Here is a 15,951-nt window from a genome sequence, read left to right on the forward strand (position 1 = left end):
AGCCATGACTCTCACTTTTGTAGTTTTGTGTTTTGGTTCAAGTTGATTTTTATTGGTTTCAGTTCCTCACGCCTCATTTCTGTGGTAACATCTCAGTTCTCCTGTGTTCCTTGATAAGTGCTGCTATTAATGTCTGTGTTACTTCTCTTCTGTGTTGCTTTAAAACCGATGGTGATCCAGCTTTGATCTGATTATTACCCCAAACTCCAAAAAATAATGACCTTCCACTCTTCAATTTCAATTACAGTCATCTTGTGGGCCAAACTGGATACTTTGGTGGACTGATTCTGCGCCACATGTCACATGCTGTAATTCATTAATATCAATATGCCCTAAAAACTCCCTGAAAAGCCTTCAGCTAATCCAAAATGCTGCAGCAAGAGTCCTGACAGGGACTAGAAAGAGAGAGCAGATTTCTCCTGTACTGGCTTCCCTTCATTGGCTTCCTGTTAAATCCAGAATTCAAAATCCTGCTCCTCACATACAAGGTCTTGGATAATCAGGCCCCATCTTATCTTAATGACCTTGTAGTACCATATCACCCTATTAGAGCACTTCGCTCTCACTCTGCAGGCCTACTTGTTGTTCCTAGAGTATTTAAAAGTAGAATGGGAGGCAGAGCCTTCAGTTTTCAGGCCCCTCTTCTGTGGAACCAGCTTCCAGTTTGGATTCAGGAGACAGACACTATCTCTACTTTCAAGATTAGGCTTAAAACTTTCCTTTTTGCTAAAGCATATAGTTAGGGCTGGACCAGGTGACCCTGAATCCTCCCTTAGTTATCAGAATCAGAATCAGAATCAGAATACTTTATTGATCCCTGGGGGAAATTATTTTTTGTTACAGTGCTCCATTTTAAACCAACATTAAGACAAGACAGACAATACGCTAACTAAGAATAGTACAATATATACATATATATACATACATACATACATAAGTCACTTATAAATAAATAGTTGGAAAAGAAACATGTGTAGTTGTAGCAGCAAACAGTGTGTTAAGTGGATGCGTTGTACAGGGAGATGGCCACAGGCAGGAATGATTTCCTGTGTCGTTCAGTGGTGCTTTTCGGTAATCTCAGTCTCTCACTGAACGAGCTCCTGTGACTGACCAGCATGTCATGGAGTGGGTGGGAGGTGTTATCCAACATTGTCTTTATCTTGGACAGCATCCGCCTCTCCGACACCACCTTGAGGGAGTCCAGCTCCATCCCCACAACATTGCTGGCCTTACGGATCAGTTTATTAAGTCTGTTGGCATCTGCGACCCTCAGCCTGCTCCCCCAGCATGCAACAGCATAGAGGATCGCACTGGCCACAACAGACTCGTAGAAAATCCTCAGCATTTTCTGGCAGATGTTGAAGGACCTCAGTCGCCTCAAAAAATAGAGACGACTCTGGCCCTTCCTGTAAAGTGCTGTGGTGTTTTTAGCCCAGTCCAGTTTATTGTCAATGTGTACTCCAAGGTATTTATAGTCCTCCACAATGTCAACACTGACCCCCTGGATTGAAACAGGGGTCAAGTGTTTCCTGGTCTTCCTGAAGTCCACGATCAGTTCCTTGGTCTTTGCCACGTTGAGCTGCAGATGATTCTGCTCACACCACGTGACAAAGGAGTCGACCACAGCCCGGTACTCTGTCTCATCATCCCTGCTGATGCATCCAACCACCGCAGAGTCATCAGAAAACTTCTGAAGATGGCAGGTCTCTGTGCAGTGGCTGAAGTGCTGCAATAGATGTAGGCTGCCGGGGGGATTCCCATGATGCACTGAGTTTTTCCTTTCCAGTCACCTTTCTCACTCACTATGTATTAATAGACCTCTCTGCATTGAATCATATCTGTTATTAACCTCTGTCTCTCTTCCACAGCATGTCTTTATCCTGTCTTCCTTCTCTCACCCCAACCAATCACAGCAGATGGCCCCGCCCCTCCCTGAGCCTGGTGCTGCCAGAGGTTTCTTCCTGTTAAAAGGGAGTTTTTCCTTCCCACTGTCACCAAAGTGCTGCTCATAGGGGGTCATATGATTTTGTTTTTTTCTCTGTATGTATGATTGTAGGGTCTACCTTACAATATAAAGCGCCTTAAGGCGACTGTTGTTGGGATTTGGTGCTGTGTAAATAAAACTGAATTGAATTGAATTGAATGTTTGAGACCCCTGGCCAAGGCTCTGTTGGTGATCTAAACAGTTCATCTAGGTATCAGAAATATTTGACATCGAAAGGTGTTTTTTTTTTTTTATGTTAAAAGGCAGTTAAAACTACTATTATTTGAAATACAGGGTTTAGTCTGTGTTTGTGGGGTCAGTTCAGTTTGGTGAGCAGGATCCTCCCAAAGCTTTTCTGCCCTCACAGACAGCTGCACGAGAACATCTGCCCACCAGTTCTGGTGCACATCAAGGCTTTTTCACCTCTTTGCTGACAAAATGTTATAAACACTGTGCATTTACGTTAAATCCAACCAGAACAATATGTATTCATGACCTTATTATAACTCCATCAAACATCACATAGACTGTCCTGTGACGTAGTTTAAGGAAATTCCAGATGCTTACTCGCACGGAATTCTTCAATAACTCAAAGTTTTCTTATCCACCATCACTACACACATTAATCCTGCTCTCCAGTCTTGTCATATTTGTTTATGTCCTCAGTCTGCTCCTAATCCATCTCCATTTCCTTTCCCCCTCAGCTGTGCATTTCTGCCCCCCTGCTTTATTTCAGGGGTTATTGATGTTTACAGAACTTGTTGCTGTCGTCTGCTAGTTGGCTGTTTTTTCAGACTGTGCCATCTCTCTAACTCTAACTCTAACAGAAAGTATGTGAAGAGATTTTGTCTGAATGAAGAGATGATGCTCAGTGTGTGTTTGTTTCAGTGTCCTTTTTGAGATTGATAAGCTGAAATAAAACAAATTAAAAGATAAACTGGGAATGTTTGGACCTAATCTTTGGTTAATACTCTTGTTTTTTTAGTCATCCACATCCATTCCTCCCAGCCAATCCAGAAGGTTGCCCACCCCCAAACAAAAAATGATTTGGTGCTTGGGATGCTTCCAAAACAATGAAGAGGTCTGACCCTGGGTGTATCCTGAGTCTGCTCCGGGTCTGTACTGGGTCTGGGCCTCTCCAACTAGGGTCTCACATTGCAGGTGTTCAGGAGGAGTATTACGTCTGTTTTGTTGCTTTAATTAATTTATTATTAACAATAATATAAAATTATGCACAAAAGGAATTACTAATGTAAAAAAAAGAAAGAAGTGGTTTTATGTATATATGTTCATATATAAATATATGTGGTGGCCCCTAGAGACAAAGCACGTACAAACTCCAAAACACATTTCTAGCATGAACTGAACTTCCAAAACAGCTACCTAGATCACTTAAATTACACAATTGAAAGCATATGTATATTGTTTGTGTATTTATACACAAGCACTCATATATATTCAAATAATAATAATAAAAAAGGTTCATTTACCTGTTATTACCACACATCAAATCCGGTCGTTGGCACTTGCTGGCTTGTGTAGCCACTAAAGCTCAACACTGCCTCTAGCACCTCTAGTGTTTTGAAGTTTTTACGTGCTTTGTCTCTAGGGGCCACCGTAAATATACTTTTATTTATTCACTCCACATAAAATGTAATAAATAAATCATATAATACAAAAATCAACTATTCACATTTCAACTTTTAAATATTTAAATTTTCAGCTTTTTCCTTTTAAACAAATTTAAAGTGAAAAGAACACAAAACACTGCAAACCACAACACAATTAAATATAAGTTAAAATATGAAAACAAAAAGAAGATGCATATTCTCTGTCATATGGACCTGCATGAATAAACTTTCTGAATCCTTTATCATCCAAAACTGAAAGTAGTTGTGGATGATTACTATACCTTTCTAATGTGGCGTTGTTGTCCCTGGCTTTCTTTCTGTCTCTTCCTCCCGCTCTGTTCCTGTGCTACTGAGAGTGTAACTACCGCCCCCCTGCCCAGTGTAAAGCACAAGGCTCGCGTGCAGAGTGAAGCGGGAAAAAAGTGCGAGAGAGGGTGAGAGAAAGAAAAAAAACAAAACCCACGGCTCCCAATAAGGAGCCGGCTCGCGTCGTTCACTTCAAAGAGTCGGCTCTAATCATTCGTTCGCGACCGACACATCACTAGTGTGAATCATCACCTTACTGCCCCGGAGGGATTTATGCTCATGTGATCTCAAGAAATATGTTGTTAGGGGCAAAGCAAATTGGTCCTCCTTTAGGGATCAGACTAAGTGAAGAGGACACCAAGAACCTTTCCCGGATCTGCAACACTGACCTCAGCCTGGAGCCAGGCCTGAAGGATGGGGCTCAGAGGCTAAGCCATGAGGCCTGACTGGGCTCAGCCCCAGTGAGTTACATGCATCCATCCTCCATCTGCAGGAGGTGGCAGAGGCAGATGCTTTGGCAGTTCAGTCCCAGGCTTGTATGCACTTTACTCTGAAAACATCATTGTAAATGTTCTTGAAGTCAGTCACTTTTTGTATAGCTCAAAGCAAACACACATGCAAATAAGGAATACAATAAGACAATAACGTGTTTAACAGAATCTCACCCAGATATGCTTCAGGGTGAAAGTGAGGAAAACACGTTGAAGCACAAAATCTCAACAATTCAGCATAAAATGGTTCATGGGTGGAAAAAAAGCAGATTAATCACAGAAGTAAACCCTCATCACTTTGATTCAAGTCAAAATGGGATAATAATGTTGGATAAACTCAAGCCAGTGCCCTCAGAAAATAACTGGAGGTTTTTTCCTTTTATTTAAAATGACATACATCGTCACATAGAACCTTTGTATTCTAAGAAATATTATACAATTATGATGGGAAATAAATAGCTTCTGCTTTTGTTTTTTATCATTTTGACGTCACAGAAGGATTAGACGTCAAAGAAGGAGGGGGACTAGATTTCCTGGAAGGATTTCACATCAAAGGCAGGAGCTGGCAGAAAGTTAAAGACAACATGGATCAAAACAGCAGCATGGTTGCCTAACACCTTCAAACTACAAAGCATCCATAAAGCCCAGCAAGTACCCCTCAAAGTCTTCTTCAAAGGGAAAATCAAGTCAAATACTTAATAGGCTTTGTGTTTATGAAATGTAAAGTGAGCTGAAGCTGGAGGATCATGAAACAGAGACATCCACGACATTCATGTTATTATGGCTTCTCGTCTCCCTCCACTTTGCTTTTTTTTTCTTCCTCTGGATGAAACTCGTCGTCCATGAGGGAAAAACATCGAAACGCTGACACGTGTGTGGTTGTAAATGTGTAAAACAGCAGCTGTTCTGCATCATACACACAATCATGAGGGAGAAAGCCCTTCTCATACCAACTTGTCTGAGATATGCTGTATGAATGTTAGCCTTAACAATATTTTGTGTTGTGAATAAAAACATAAAACAATGTTTTGTGAACAAATTTTAACTTCTGGAAAATTTAAGTAGCTTCAGTGAAAACATCAGACTCTTGTATCATTGACTCACATTCTTCTACAAACTGATGTTTGTCTTGAAAATTCTTCAGAAAATTAGAAAGTAAAGAGTTAGTTCACTGAAACACAAAGCATGCACAATTATTGCTTTTGCATGGTTTCAATAATCATGATTTGTGTAAAAAATAATAAAGAAAGCTAAAATTGGCTCTTTTGACAGATTCATGTATGAGAGGGATGACTCAGATCAGATGTCAAAAAGTAACACTAGAGTGGCAAAACAATTTTCTTTTACATTAAAAACAATAATTAAGCATAATCAGCCACAAAAACAATCCACAGAGATCTTTGATTAATTTGATTGGTCAAATAAACAAACATCTCGTCCTGAGCAGATTCAACATTTGTTCAAGACAAACTGCAGAAGCAGCAGGTGAAAATCATAGACGACCCCTGGATTCAGTCACTTGTAGAAACTCTTTAGCAGCACAAACTTGAAATAGTTGTTTCCTGCGTGACTTGATCAGTCTTTCACATTGCTGTGGAGGAATTTGAAGTTTGCTTCAGTTCAGCTCTCTTAGCACTTCAGTCGGTTACAGTCTGGACTTTGATTGGGGCCGTTGCAGCAACTTTCTTCATTTTTCAGCTATTCTGTTGGACATTTGCTGCTGTGCTTGGGATCATTAACTTGTTGTGTGACCCAGTTTGGGTCAAACCTTCACTGTGAGACAGAAGGCTTGACATTTGACTCTAACATGCTTTGTTATGCAGAGGACTTCACGGTGCACAGTAGGTCACTCTTGACCTACTGATCTCCAAAGGCCTGAGCATTTCAAAGGTTACTGTGTCTGATGTGGGCCTGTCTGATCATTACTGTGTTTTCTTTGAAAGTAAAATCTCAGCCCACACAAATATATCAACAACAGTGATCACAAAACGGTGTATAACTGAACACAGTAGTGCAATTTTTAACCAGGTCTTCCCATTAACACCTGACCTGCCCAGAGGGTCAGTCAATGAGCTCGTCAATAGCTTCAATGCTAACATGTTAAATGTAATGGACACTATTGCTCTCATTAAGGTGAAGGTTATCTCTGGAAGGAAAAAGTCTCCATGGAGAAACTCCACACTGGTGAAAAATGAAAAAAGAGAGTGTAGGAAAGCTGAGCGCAGATGGAGAAAAACAAACCTCCAGGTTCATTATGACATTTATAAAGAGAAACTTCACAATTATAATTTACAACTGAGGAATGCAAGGAGGTCCTACTTCTCTGACATCATCACTAAAAACAGCCATAATGCTCGGGTCTTATTTTCTACAGTTGACAGGCTAACAAACCCTCCTGTGCCAGTGGCAGCTGAACTTCATTCGACCATGGCCTGCAATGACTTTGCCAAATTCTTCACTGAAAAAATCCAAAAAATTAGACAAGCAATTGGTACATCAACAGCAGATCCAGGATATGTACTGTGTCCACCAAAAAACTGTTTAAACACCATGAAACAGTTTCAACCTATTAACAGCAAAGACCTGGAGGACATCCTAGGTCAACTGAACTCCTCCTCCTGCTGTTTAGATGTCCTGCCAACAAGTTTTTTCAAAAAGGTCTCAAAGACTTTAGAGTCAGACCTGTTACAGATCGTCAACTTTTCTTTATTATCAGGTGTGTTTCCAGAATCACTAAAAACTGCTGTAATCAAACCTATACTGAAAAAGGACAATCTTGACAAGACACAAATGAACAACTACAGGCCGATCTCAAATCTCCCGTTTTTAAGTAAGATCATTGAAAAAGCAGTTTCTCAACAGCTCAGTTACTTCTTAAAACAGAATAATTGCTACGATGCCTTCCAGTCAGGTTTTAGACAGAACCACAGCACTGAAACCGCTCTGACCAAAGTGTTTAATGACATATGTCTGAATACAGACAGTGGAAAAATGTCAGTCTTAGTTTTACTGGATCTCAGTGCACCATTTGATACAGTTGACCACAACATATTACTCAAACGACTGGAGAACTGGACAGGTCTTTCAGGAACTGTACTAAACTGGTTCAAAACATACGTAGAAAACAGGAAATACTTTGTATCAATAGGTAACTTCACATCTGAGCAGACAAGTATCACATGTGGAGTTCCCCAAGGTTCCATCTTGGGACCCCTTCTGTTTAACATCTACATGCTCCCACTGGCACAGATTATAAACAACAACAAAATAAACTATCACAGCTATGCAGATGACACACAAATATATATCACAATGTCACCAGGAGACCGAGGCCCTGTACAGGCTCTTGGTAAATGCATTGAGGAAATCAATGACTGGTTGTGCCACAATTTTCTCCAGCTAAACAAAAACAAACTGAGGTAATAGTCTTTGGCGCCAAAGAAAAACGATTACAGGTCACCAGAGAACTTCAATCTATACATCTAAAAACCACAAACCAGGCGAGAAATTTGGGTGTAGTGATGGATGCAGACCTAAACTTAGAAAAACACATTAAGACAATAACAAAGTCAGCTTACTATCACCTCAAGAATATATCAAGGATAAAAGATCTGATGTCTCAACAGGACCTGGAAAAACTAGTCCATGCATTCATCTTTAGTAGGCTTGATTACTGTAACAGCATCTTTACAGGTCTACCTAAAAAATCAGTCAGACAACTACAGCTCATTCAGAACTCTGCTGCTCGAGTCCTCACTAAGACCAAAAAAGTGGACCACATCAGTCCAGCTCTGAGGTCCTTACACTGGCTGCCTGTCCGTCAGAGGATAGACTTTAAAGTTCTGATGCTGGCCTATAAAGCTCTGAATGGTTTAGGACCAAAATACATCAATGACCTCCTGACCCAGTATGAACCTTCCAGATCCCTCAGGTCATCTGGATCCGGTCTTTTATCAGTTCCCAGAGTCAGAACCAGACACGGAGAAGCTGCATTCAGCTTTTATGCTCCTTATATCTGGAACAAACTCCCAGAAAGCCTCAGATCAGCTGAAACACTCAGTTTATTTAAATCCAGGTTGAAGACTCACCTGTTCTCAGCTGCATTTGAATAAAGCACCAAATCCACACTTTAAGCTTAAATTTCAAAACTTACATTTAACTACTGATTTTATCTGTTTTGATTTTATCTGTTTTGATTTTATATACTGTTGTTTGTTTGTTTGTTTGTTAATTAGTTAGTTAGTTTATTTGCTTGTTTTATTCAATTTTAAATCATGCTTTTTATTTGTTCTTGTTTCTAATGTCTCTGTAAAGCACTTTGAATCACCTTGTTGTTGAATTGTGCTATACAAATAAACTTGCCTTGCCTTGCACTTAATGACTGCCAGAGCTCAACTCCTCACTCCCACCTCTGTGCCGACAGTGTGAGGTGTTTGATTTTCTCCAGATCTGTTGCTGTGCGTTACGGCCAAACGTCTCCACTTTGGACTTGTCTGTCAACATGACATCGTTCAGATGCAACGTTGACTAAAAATAAGCTGTGCTGCCATGTTCGGTTTCTCCCGGCAACCCTTCCAAACAAAACACACTTGTTTGGGCTTTTTGTAATTGTAATGTCATGACCTTTAAAATTTGCACGCTAACTGAGGTCTGTAGAGTCTTTTTGCTTTTTTGCACTTGCAGAGTCTGACCTTGGGGTGAGGTTCCTGGGATTTCCATTAATGGGAATACTGGGAACGGTCTTGAATATTTTCCACTTTTGAATAACCTTCCTCACCATGTGCTGGACTTCAAATTATTTAGACATATCCTTACACCCATTAGTGATGGACAGCAACACTGCTGAAGGTCAGTTAATAAGTGTATTTGATTAGCAGCATCTGGCATCTCAATACTTTTAGAATCTGGTGGGAAACAGATGATTTTGTTATTGTGTCCTGAGATGTAAAGGTTTATAATGTAACAAAGATGTACTTTCTTTCCTCTTTTCCCATTGCTTTGGATGTTCAGACACCAAAATTCCCCATGGCAGCAGAAATCCCTGTCCTAGTTTTGATTTGGCAACACTCCAAAATGTATTGATGATTGTGTCAGATGAACCTGAAAGGTTAAAGTGAATTTCAAAGTTAAATATTATTCTCTTGTTTTTGCATATAGGTAAAGAGGCTAAAGGTGACAAATACGAGCTCTGAGAACAATCACAGGTTATACAGCAACCAAGTTTAAGTTTCCAGAAAGCAGTTAAGGATTCCCAGTAAAGTGGGGAAAAAGGACAATACAAGCACGATGACACATCTTCCCTACGACCATTGACAATGTTTCTATGCCTTTGAGAAATGGTGCACACGTGTGACTCTGACTCTAAACAGCACTTTCCATGACTTGTGCATGGGCAGCATGCTTGAAGGCATCTCTGCTTGGGACTCTACTGTCCTGCTCGAGGACTTCAGCACTCATGTGAGCAATGACAGTGTGACCTGTGGAGTGTGACTGGCAAAGAAGGCTTGATCAAGTGGTCTTGGTTTGTTGGACTTTTGTGCTAAACAACAGTTTGCTCATAAAGAAAAACATTGTATTTGAGCATAAGTGCATTTAGATTGGTGGTCTGTGAGAGACCTACAGAGAGATCATGTCCCACAGCTGGTTTGGGAATGCCAAAGGTAGAAGGTGGCTGGGGAGAGTGAAGTCCCAACTTCTTTGTTTAGACTTCTGCCCTAGATAAGCAGCAGAAGATGGATGGATGGACTTTTTCAGCGCAAGAACATTTAAACACCTAGAATATCTTATTGCAGCTTTGCATTACAATTTCTATTGAACTACCTGAAAGAATAGCCCACCCTACCTTATTCAAATAACAATGTGGCAACTGATACGCAAATAATTTGAAATAAACTTTCAGCATTTCATTGAAGCATATTAAAAATAGGCTAGTAAGTGTTTTCTGCAGCTCTGTGCAGCTTCTTGGACCCTTTGAATTCATTCCTTTGATTTGATGACTCATTCTATTCTGTCTAATGAAACCTGAACCAGCAGCTGAAAGTAAAATGTTTCTTTATCAAACAAGGGCAAGTAAACCCACTGATTCCACTGAAGCGTACATCCAATTACTAAAAAGGTTAGCAAAACTGGAGTTGGTGGAGATGAAAGCAGAGCTACAAGCACCCTGGACTTTGGGACAGGCAGAAACACAAAGCTACAAACACATTAGACATCAGAGCTAATTGGATTCACCAGTGATCACGAACCCTCACAGTGTGTTTGGCCCTGAGTTTAATTTAGTAAATAGTCTCAACCAAGCTTTACTTCAGAATCATGGTCCAGAAAAACAAACAGTCTCATAAAACAATACAAAAGCCACGTTAAGAGGCACCTGGACCAATGTCCACAGTGGAGACAGATATAAGACGTCATACTTGTTGAGCCCACATTCATCTCATTCTCACAAGTGTTGATGGATGGAGGGAGACTTCTTAATAAGGCACTGAATGTACTGACTCCAGCAGCAACAAACATTTAACCTGCTCTGAGCCACACAGGTCACTTCAATAATAACCTCATGGCATTAGAAGCTACTTTCCATAAACTTTCCTACAGTTTCTCCGTAAGTGTGCCATAAACAGTGGTGTGCACTCTGCTCTGAATAGTGAAGTCTTCACTGTGTACATGCAAAATTTGAATTAAATTTGCATAAGTGGATGTTTGCTTGGTCGTCCATCATAAATCATTTCCTATAAATATTTTTATCACACAGCCAGTAAAACAAATGGGAAACACAGGAGCTACTGGTGTGAGCTAACACACACATACGTTATTATCTGGAGACTTAATACACCTCATTTGATATTAGTGTTATACAGATCATGCTGATAACAATTAAACAAGATGCTTTAATGCTTTTGGCTTAATGCTACAATCTGTTGATCTGCTGATTGTCTGAATGATGCTTTTATTCCCGAGTGTTCGTTAAAATAATTTCCACATAAGATACATTTACAAAAACTTACAGTATTGGTGTTAAAACCTGGATAGCATGAAAGTTTAAGCTGATAACAGTTTGATATAAACATGAGTTTATTAAGGCAGAATTGTTTGAATCGCTGCTTAATTCTGAGGAAATATTTTCAAAAAACAAAACAAAAAAGTTATAAATATGTTGAATCGCAAGTAAATGATTATTACCTGTGGAAGTTTATGCTGTCAGAATCTGCTGCCGTTTATGGATAACGGAAATGAAATAGAGAAAATGTTAAATGTTAGAAGCCTAATACCTGCAGACTCATTTGTATAGAAATGACCTGGCTGAGGCAGAAACATTCAACACTTATATTAAAATTCCTGTTTAGTATGGAAGTTTGTTTGTGCCACTGAAAACATGTTTTTTTTGCCAAAAAAATCTATATTCGGGCTAACATCACAATTTGACTTAATAATTAGAGATTTCGAGTTGTGTATTTTGAAAGTTTTACTCAGAGGGATACAAAGCTAAATGTTCAAGGACTGAATCCACACCTTATGTCTGCCTTAGTTAACAATTTCAACTTGTCCCTAGTTTTGTTTTTACACCGACAAAAACTGGCAAAGGTGATGACAATTGTTTCTCTATTTCCAAATTAAATATTCACCTTTTCCTGGAAAGTCAGGTCTGTGTGGAATGTTAATAAAACTCCTTTTACCCCATGGCTGGCCACCAGATTCTGCATAAATAGTCTGGAAACATTAACCAGTTTGTTCTGCCTTTCTTTTCTTAAATGTGCACAATTGAAACTTGGTGCTGATGGATTTCCTGCTCTCAGTAGCTTTATTGTCTCTGGAAACCATTTTGGTTATCAATGATTCTTTAGTCCAAAAGAATTTGGGAGGGATGCAAAGCTAAATGTTCAAGGATACACTGAGTCCACACTCAATGTCTGCCTTATCGCTTCAAACCAGCTGTCGCCTGTCATCTCAAGGACAGGAGACCTCAGTTTTATCAGTGCTGCTGGGACCAGGTGGTTGACAGCACATGTTTTGGATACTGTGGTTTTGCAGCGTGGCCCACCTTGGATTTGGTCTGTGCTGCCACATCCCACAGATGCTCCTTTGGGATCTGGCAAAGATGGGTCAAGACTTGACCCTCAAGCTATTCCTGAGCAGACTGACCTGCTGGGCTATGTTGCTGATGTAGGACAGTGACAGTTTGAGTCACTTGAGCTATTGTCTTACTTTAACATTGCAAGTATTTGGTGTATTTAACTGTTACGTGGGTTGCAAACCAAGAAAAGACCTTAGTGAACAGTTTTCTGAACCACAGCAGATGATAAGATAAGAGTTTTGATTTAGAATGGGAGACTTTAGGCTTTAGACTTTAACAGTGGCTCAAACCAAGACACCACAAACAACTATTATTTTTATAACAGGGTAAGCTATAATTAATAATTTCATAGTGTGAGGAAGACTCAGGTAAAAAAGAACCTTCAGCAAAAATAACAAAAACCCTTTTTTTTCAGCCATGGCATGAAACTTACTTTCCATTTAGTCAAAGGAGCTTGCAAAGAAAAGCGTCTGGTGATGATAATGCTGATATTACAGCCAAGTAAGAAGGTCGACTCAGCCAATCTTGCAATATTTCTTCCAACAGATGGCGCTCTATAGCTGCAGAACTAAGCAGCTTCAGCAGGTGTCCTCTTTAGAAGCTGCAGCTATGCTGAACATTACCGGCATCTAATGAAAGCCAGGGCCGTGCAGAGATGTTTGAAGGGGCGGGGGGCTCAAAGCTAAAGTGATTTCATTATCCACAGTTAACAACCTTGCACTTAATCCATAATAAAGTAATGATAGAAATGTTATAAAATATTGCGTTTATAATTGTTTTTATACTTGAGTAATAACTTTAAAAAATCTATACACATAAAACACGCACAGACACATGCACATACAGTGACATTTTATAGTATATACTGTACGTACTATGGTCAAAAGTTTGCATGATGTTGCTGATCCAGAATCCTTCCCATAGGATTTATTCCTAGTGCTATAATAATAAAGTAATAAGGACAAAATAAATAAATAAATATAAAAGAATGCATTTATGAGGATCCAGTTTGTTTGACTATCCACTCTGTGAAAACCCTAAAAAAAAAAAAAAACTTGGGGCACCCATCAGGAAAGGGGCAGGTGCTCTGCTACCCCCCTCTGCAAGTGCCTGATGAAAGCATCCACAGATTGTTATGTGAGCCAAAAGTATGTCCAATAGTAATAAGTTAAACGTGATTTCAGAAAGTACAGATTACCAGATTTTGAAGTATTTACTAATTTCGGAGTATCTAATTGAATGATTTAAATCCAATGTCGCTCTTTTTGTGCGTGACAGACTTTACTGCGAATATCCGCGTGCGTTCCAACATCGTGCCCGCGCGGTCAAACCGCGCAATGGTTCAGCTGGAGCAAAAACAAAGCTGGGGGAAAAACAGGACGGTGCAGCGGAGGGGCAGTTTGACCTCCCACCGGAGGAGTGGCGTTGAAGGAAGGATGGTCCAGGAGATAGAGGCTGCACGCTGAGCGCAGCTGCTGTCACAATGCCACATTCAAACTTACTCTAAGAAGTGGGAGCAGTACCTCTTATCTGCATGCCAGCGAAGGAGGGACAATAAGAACCAAAGACACAAAGCCAAAGATCAATAACACAGAGGTAAGTCCGCAGCTCCAGTTTCACTTTAGACAGCGGAACGTGTTCCGGCCTCGTGTACATGCGTAAAAAGACGCCTTGGTACGAAATCAGCTTTGTTTTCTTTTCATTTTTCTGCAGGTGTCTTCAGGAGCCGGTAGACTTTTTCTTGCTTTTTGTGACTTTATATGCTCAACTTGGTAAATTATCACAATACTCAAGAGTGGGCTGCGCGTAAAATGCGCAGCTGTTGTTTTGGTCAGGCCGTTTGCTCGTTCAACTTGATTTGATGGTGTTTTCTGGGAGGGTCTGCACACAAGTGCAAAGTTAATGAAGTCCGCTTGTTTGATCTTTCGGTGTGAATGTCAGCACCATATGTTGCATTTTTCCTGCGTTGTGATTTTAAGTCTAACCTTTGCTAAACTTTTACAGCGGCAGCAGCACATGTAGCACATTGTTGTGATTCCTGTGTGTAAGACTTGTCCGTGAAAGCAGGGAAATCACCTCTCTGTGTTACTTTGTCAGGTCAAACATCAGCAGCCGCTCGCTCCTCTGATCCGCTCTACTCAGCAGGGAGATTTATCGCACGCTGAAGAGATGAGTGGCACCAAGAAGTAAGTGATCCCGTCAGACGCTTTTTCACAGCATAGTTAAGACATTTTATATATTAAGATTGATTCGAACACACGTGTGTGAAAAAAAGCTGCTGATACTTGTGAGCAATTACGATGTTTTGATTTAAAAAGTAAAAGCGTAAAAACAGGCGTTTAATTTGTTCTTTTAGTCTCTGCCTTTCAGATTCATTTAAAATAAGAAACCTGTCAGTCAATTTGAGCGTAGCTCCCATAATAAATATCACATGTCGAGGCAGGACAGTCGTCCATTAACAAAGGCCCAGCCCTTTAAGGTCAGTTTAGGTTTAAAGATGTGAAAGTGTAAGCTCTGACACACATGGATTCTGTCACCTAACGTGCAATTGTTTGGATGGTGAAGCTACTTTAAACACACCGCCTATATTTCTCTGATAAATATTAATCACAGAATATATTGGATATATTGATCTATCTTTGTATTTTAAAAACATTTGGAAGGTTTTTGAAATAACTGTAGAAACCCAGATCTTGGTGCGGCTTTATGATGGGGTTTTTCAAGGTTGCAATTAGAAACCCAATAAAGAACACAAAGAAGAAAGAAGAACACAGAGACGATAAAAGCAAAGCTTATTACATTTAATCAATCTGATCAAAAATGAATCACAAAAAGTGTCTGAATATCTTTTGTTTGTTCCATCACAAAGATTGGAGCCATAATTTCAACATCCATCAGCACCTGCGTTTATTTAAACACCACACTTGAATCTTCAGGTGTGATAGCTGCCAAAAAACTATCCTTTTACTGCACAACCACCCTTTTGGCTTTCAGAGTGATGACTTTTACTTCGCCCTAGTTGTTGTTAGTTGTTGTTAGGTGTTGTAGGGAGATTTTCCTTTACAAATCTGACCAGAGGTCAGAGATACTCGATACATGACCTGCATGCATTTTTTCATTTCTCACGTGAGCAGATGCCGTCAGCCACAACACAACGTGGATGCCTTTAGGCTGTTTGATGTTTCCATGGTTTGGAGACACAGACAGAGAGTGCACGCTACATGCAGGTTGTAGTGAAGACAGAGAGACTGATAAGTTATCTGTGAAGGGACAGATTGCACCAATGTAAGTGCAAAGTTACAGCCCTCTAGGTTCTGATTGCTTGTACAGTTTTAATAGGGTTGTTTCAAGGTTTAGTTACTAATCTTTAACATATGCAAAGTGTCAATTATTGATTAATGAAACTTGCATAAGGGTTCATGTGATTTGCATTTTAGGTGCATTTATTCTCCATTTGTTCTAACTGGA

At 39.9% G+C, this 15,951-nt stretch overlaps 1 protein-coding gene across 2 annotated transcripts in view; it reads left to right on the forward strand.

The window, feature by feature from the left end:
- Positions 1-13,937: 13,937 nt before the first annotated feature.
- slc4a4a (solute carrier family 4 member 4a) overlaps positions 13,938-15,951 on the forward strand; it is a 65,368-nt gene continuing 63,354 nt past the window's right edge. For both annotated transcript variants that reach the window (XM_085295583.1, XM_085295586.1), the window contains exons 1-2: positions 13,938-14,079; positions 14,581-14,669. In XM_085295583.1, coding sequence (XP_085151709.1) covers positions 14,653-14,669 — 17 coding nt within the window. In that variant the 5' untranslated portion in view covers positions 13,938-14,079; positions 14,581-14,652. The remainder of the gene's footprint in view (positions 14,080-14,580; positions 14,670-15,951) is intronic.

Source organism: Mchenga conophoros, linkage group LG12 (assembly GCF_057382185.1).
Source record: "Mchenga conophoros isolate Kocher_MC1m ecotype Shallow Benthic linkage group LG12, M_conophoros_male_GT1.1, whole genome shotgun sequence".
NCBI lineage: Eukaryota > Metazoa > Chordata > Actinopteri > Cichliformes > Cichlidae > Mchenga > Mchenga conophoros.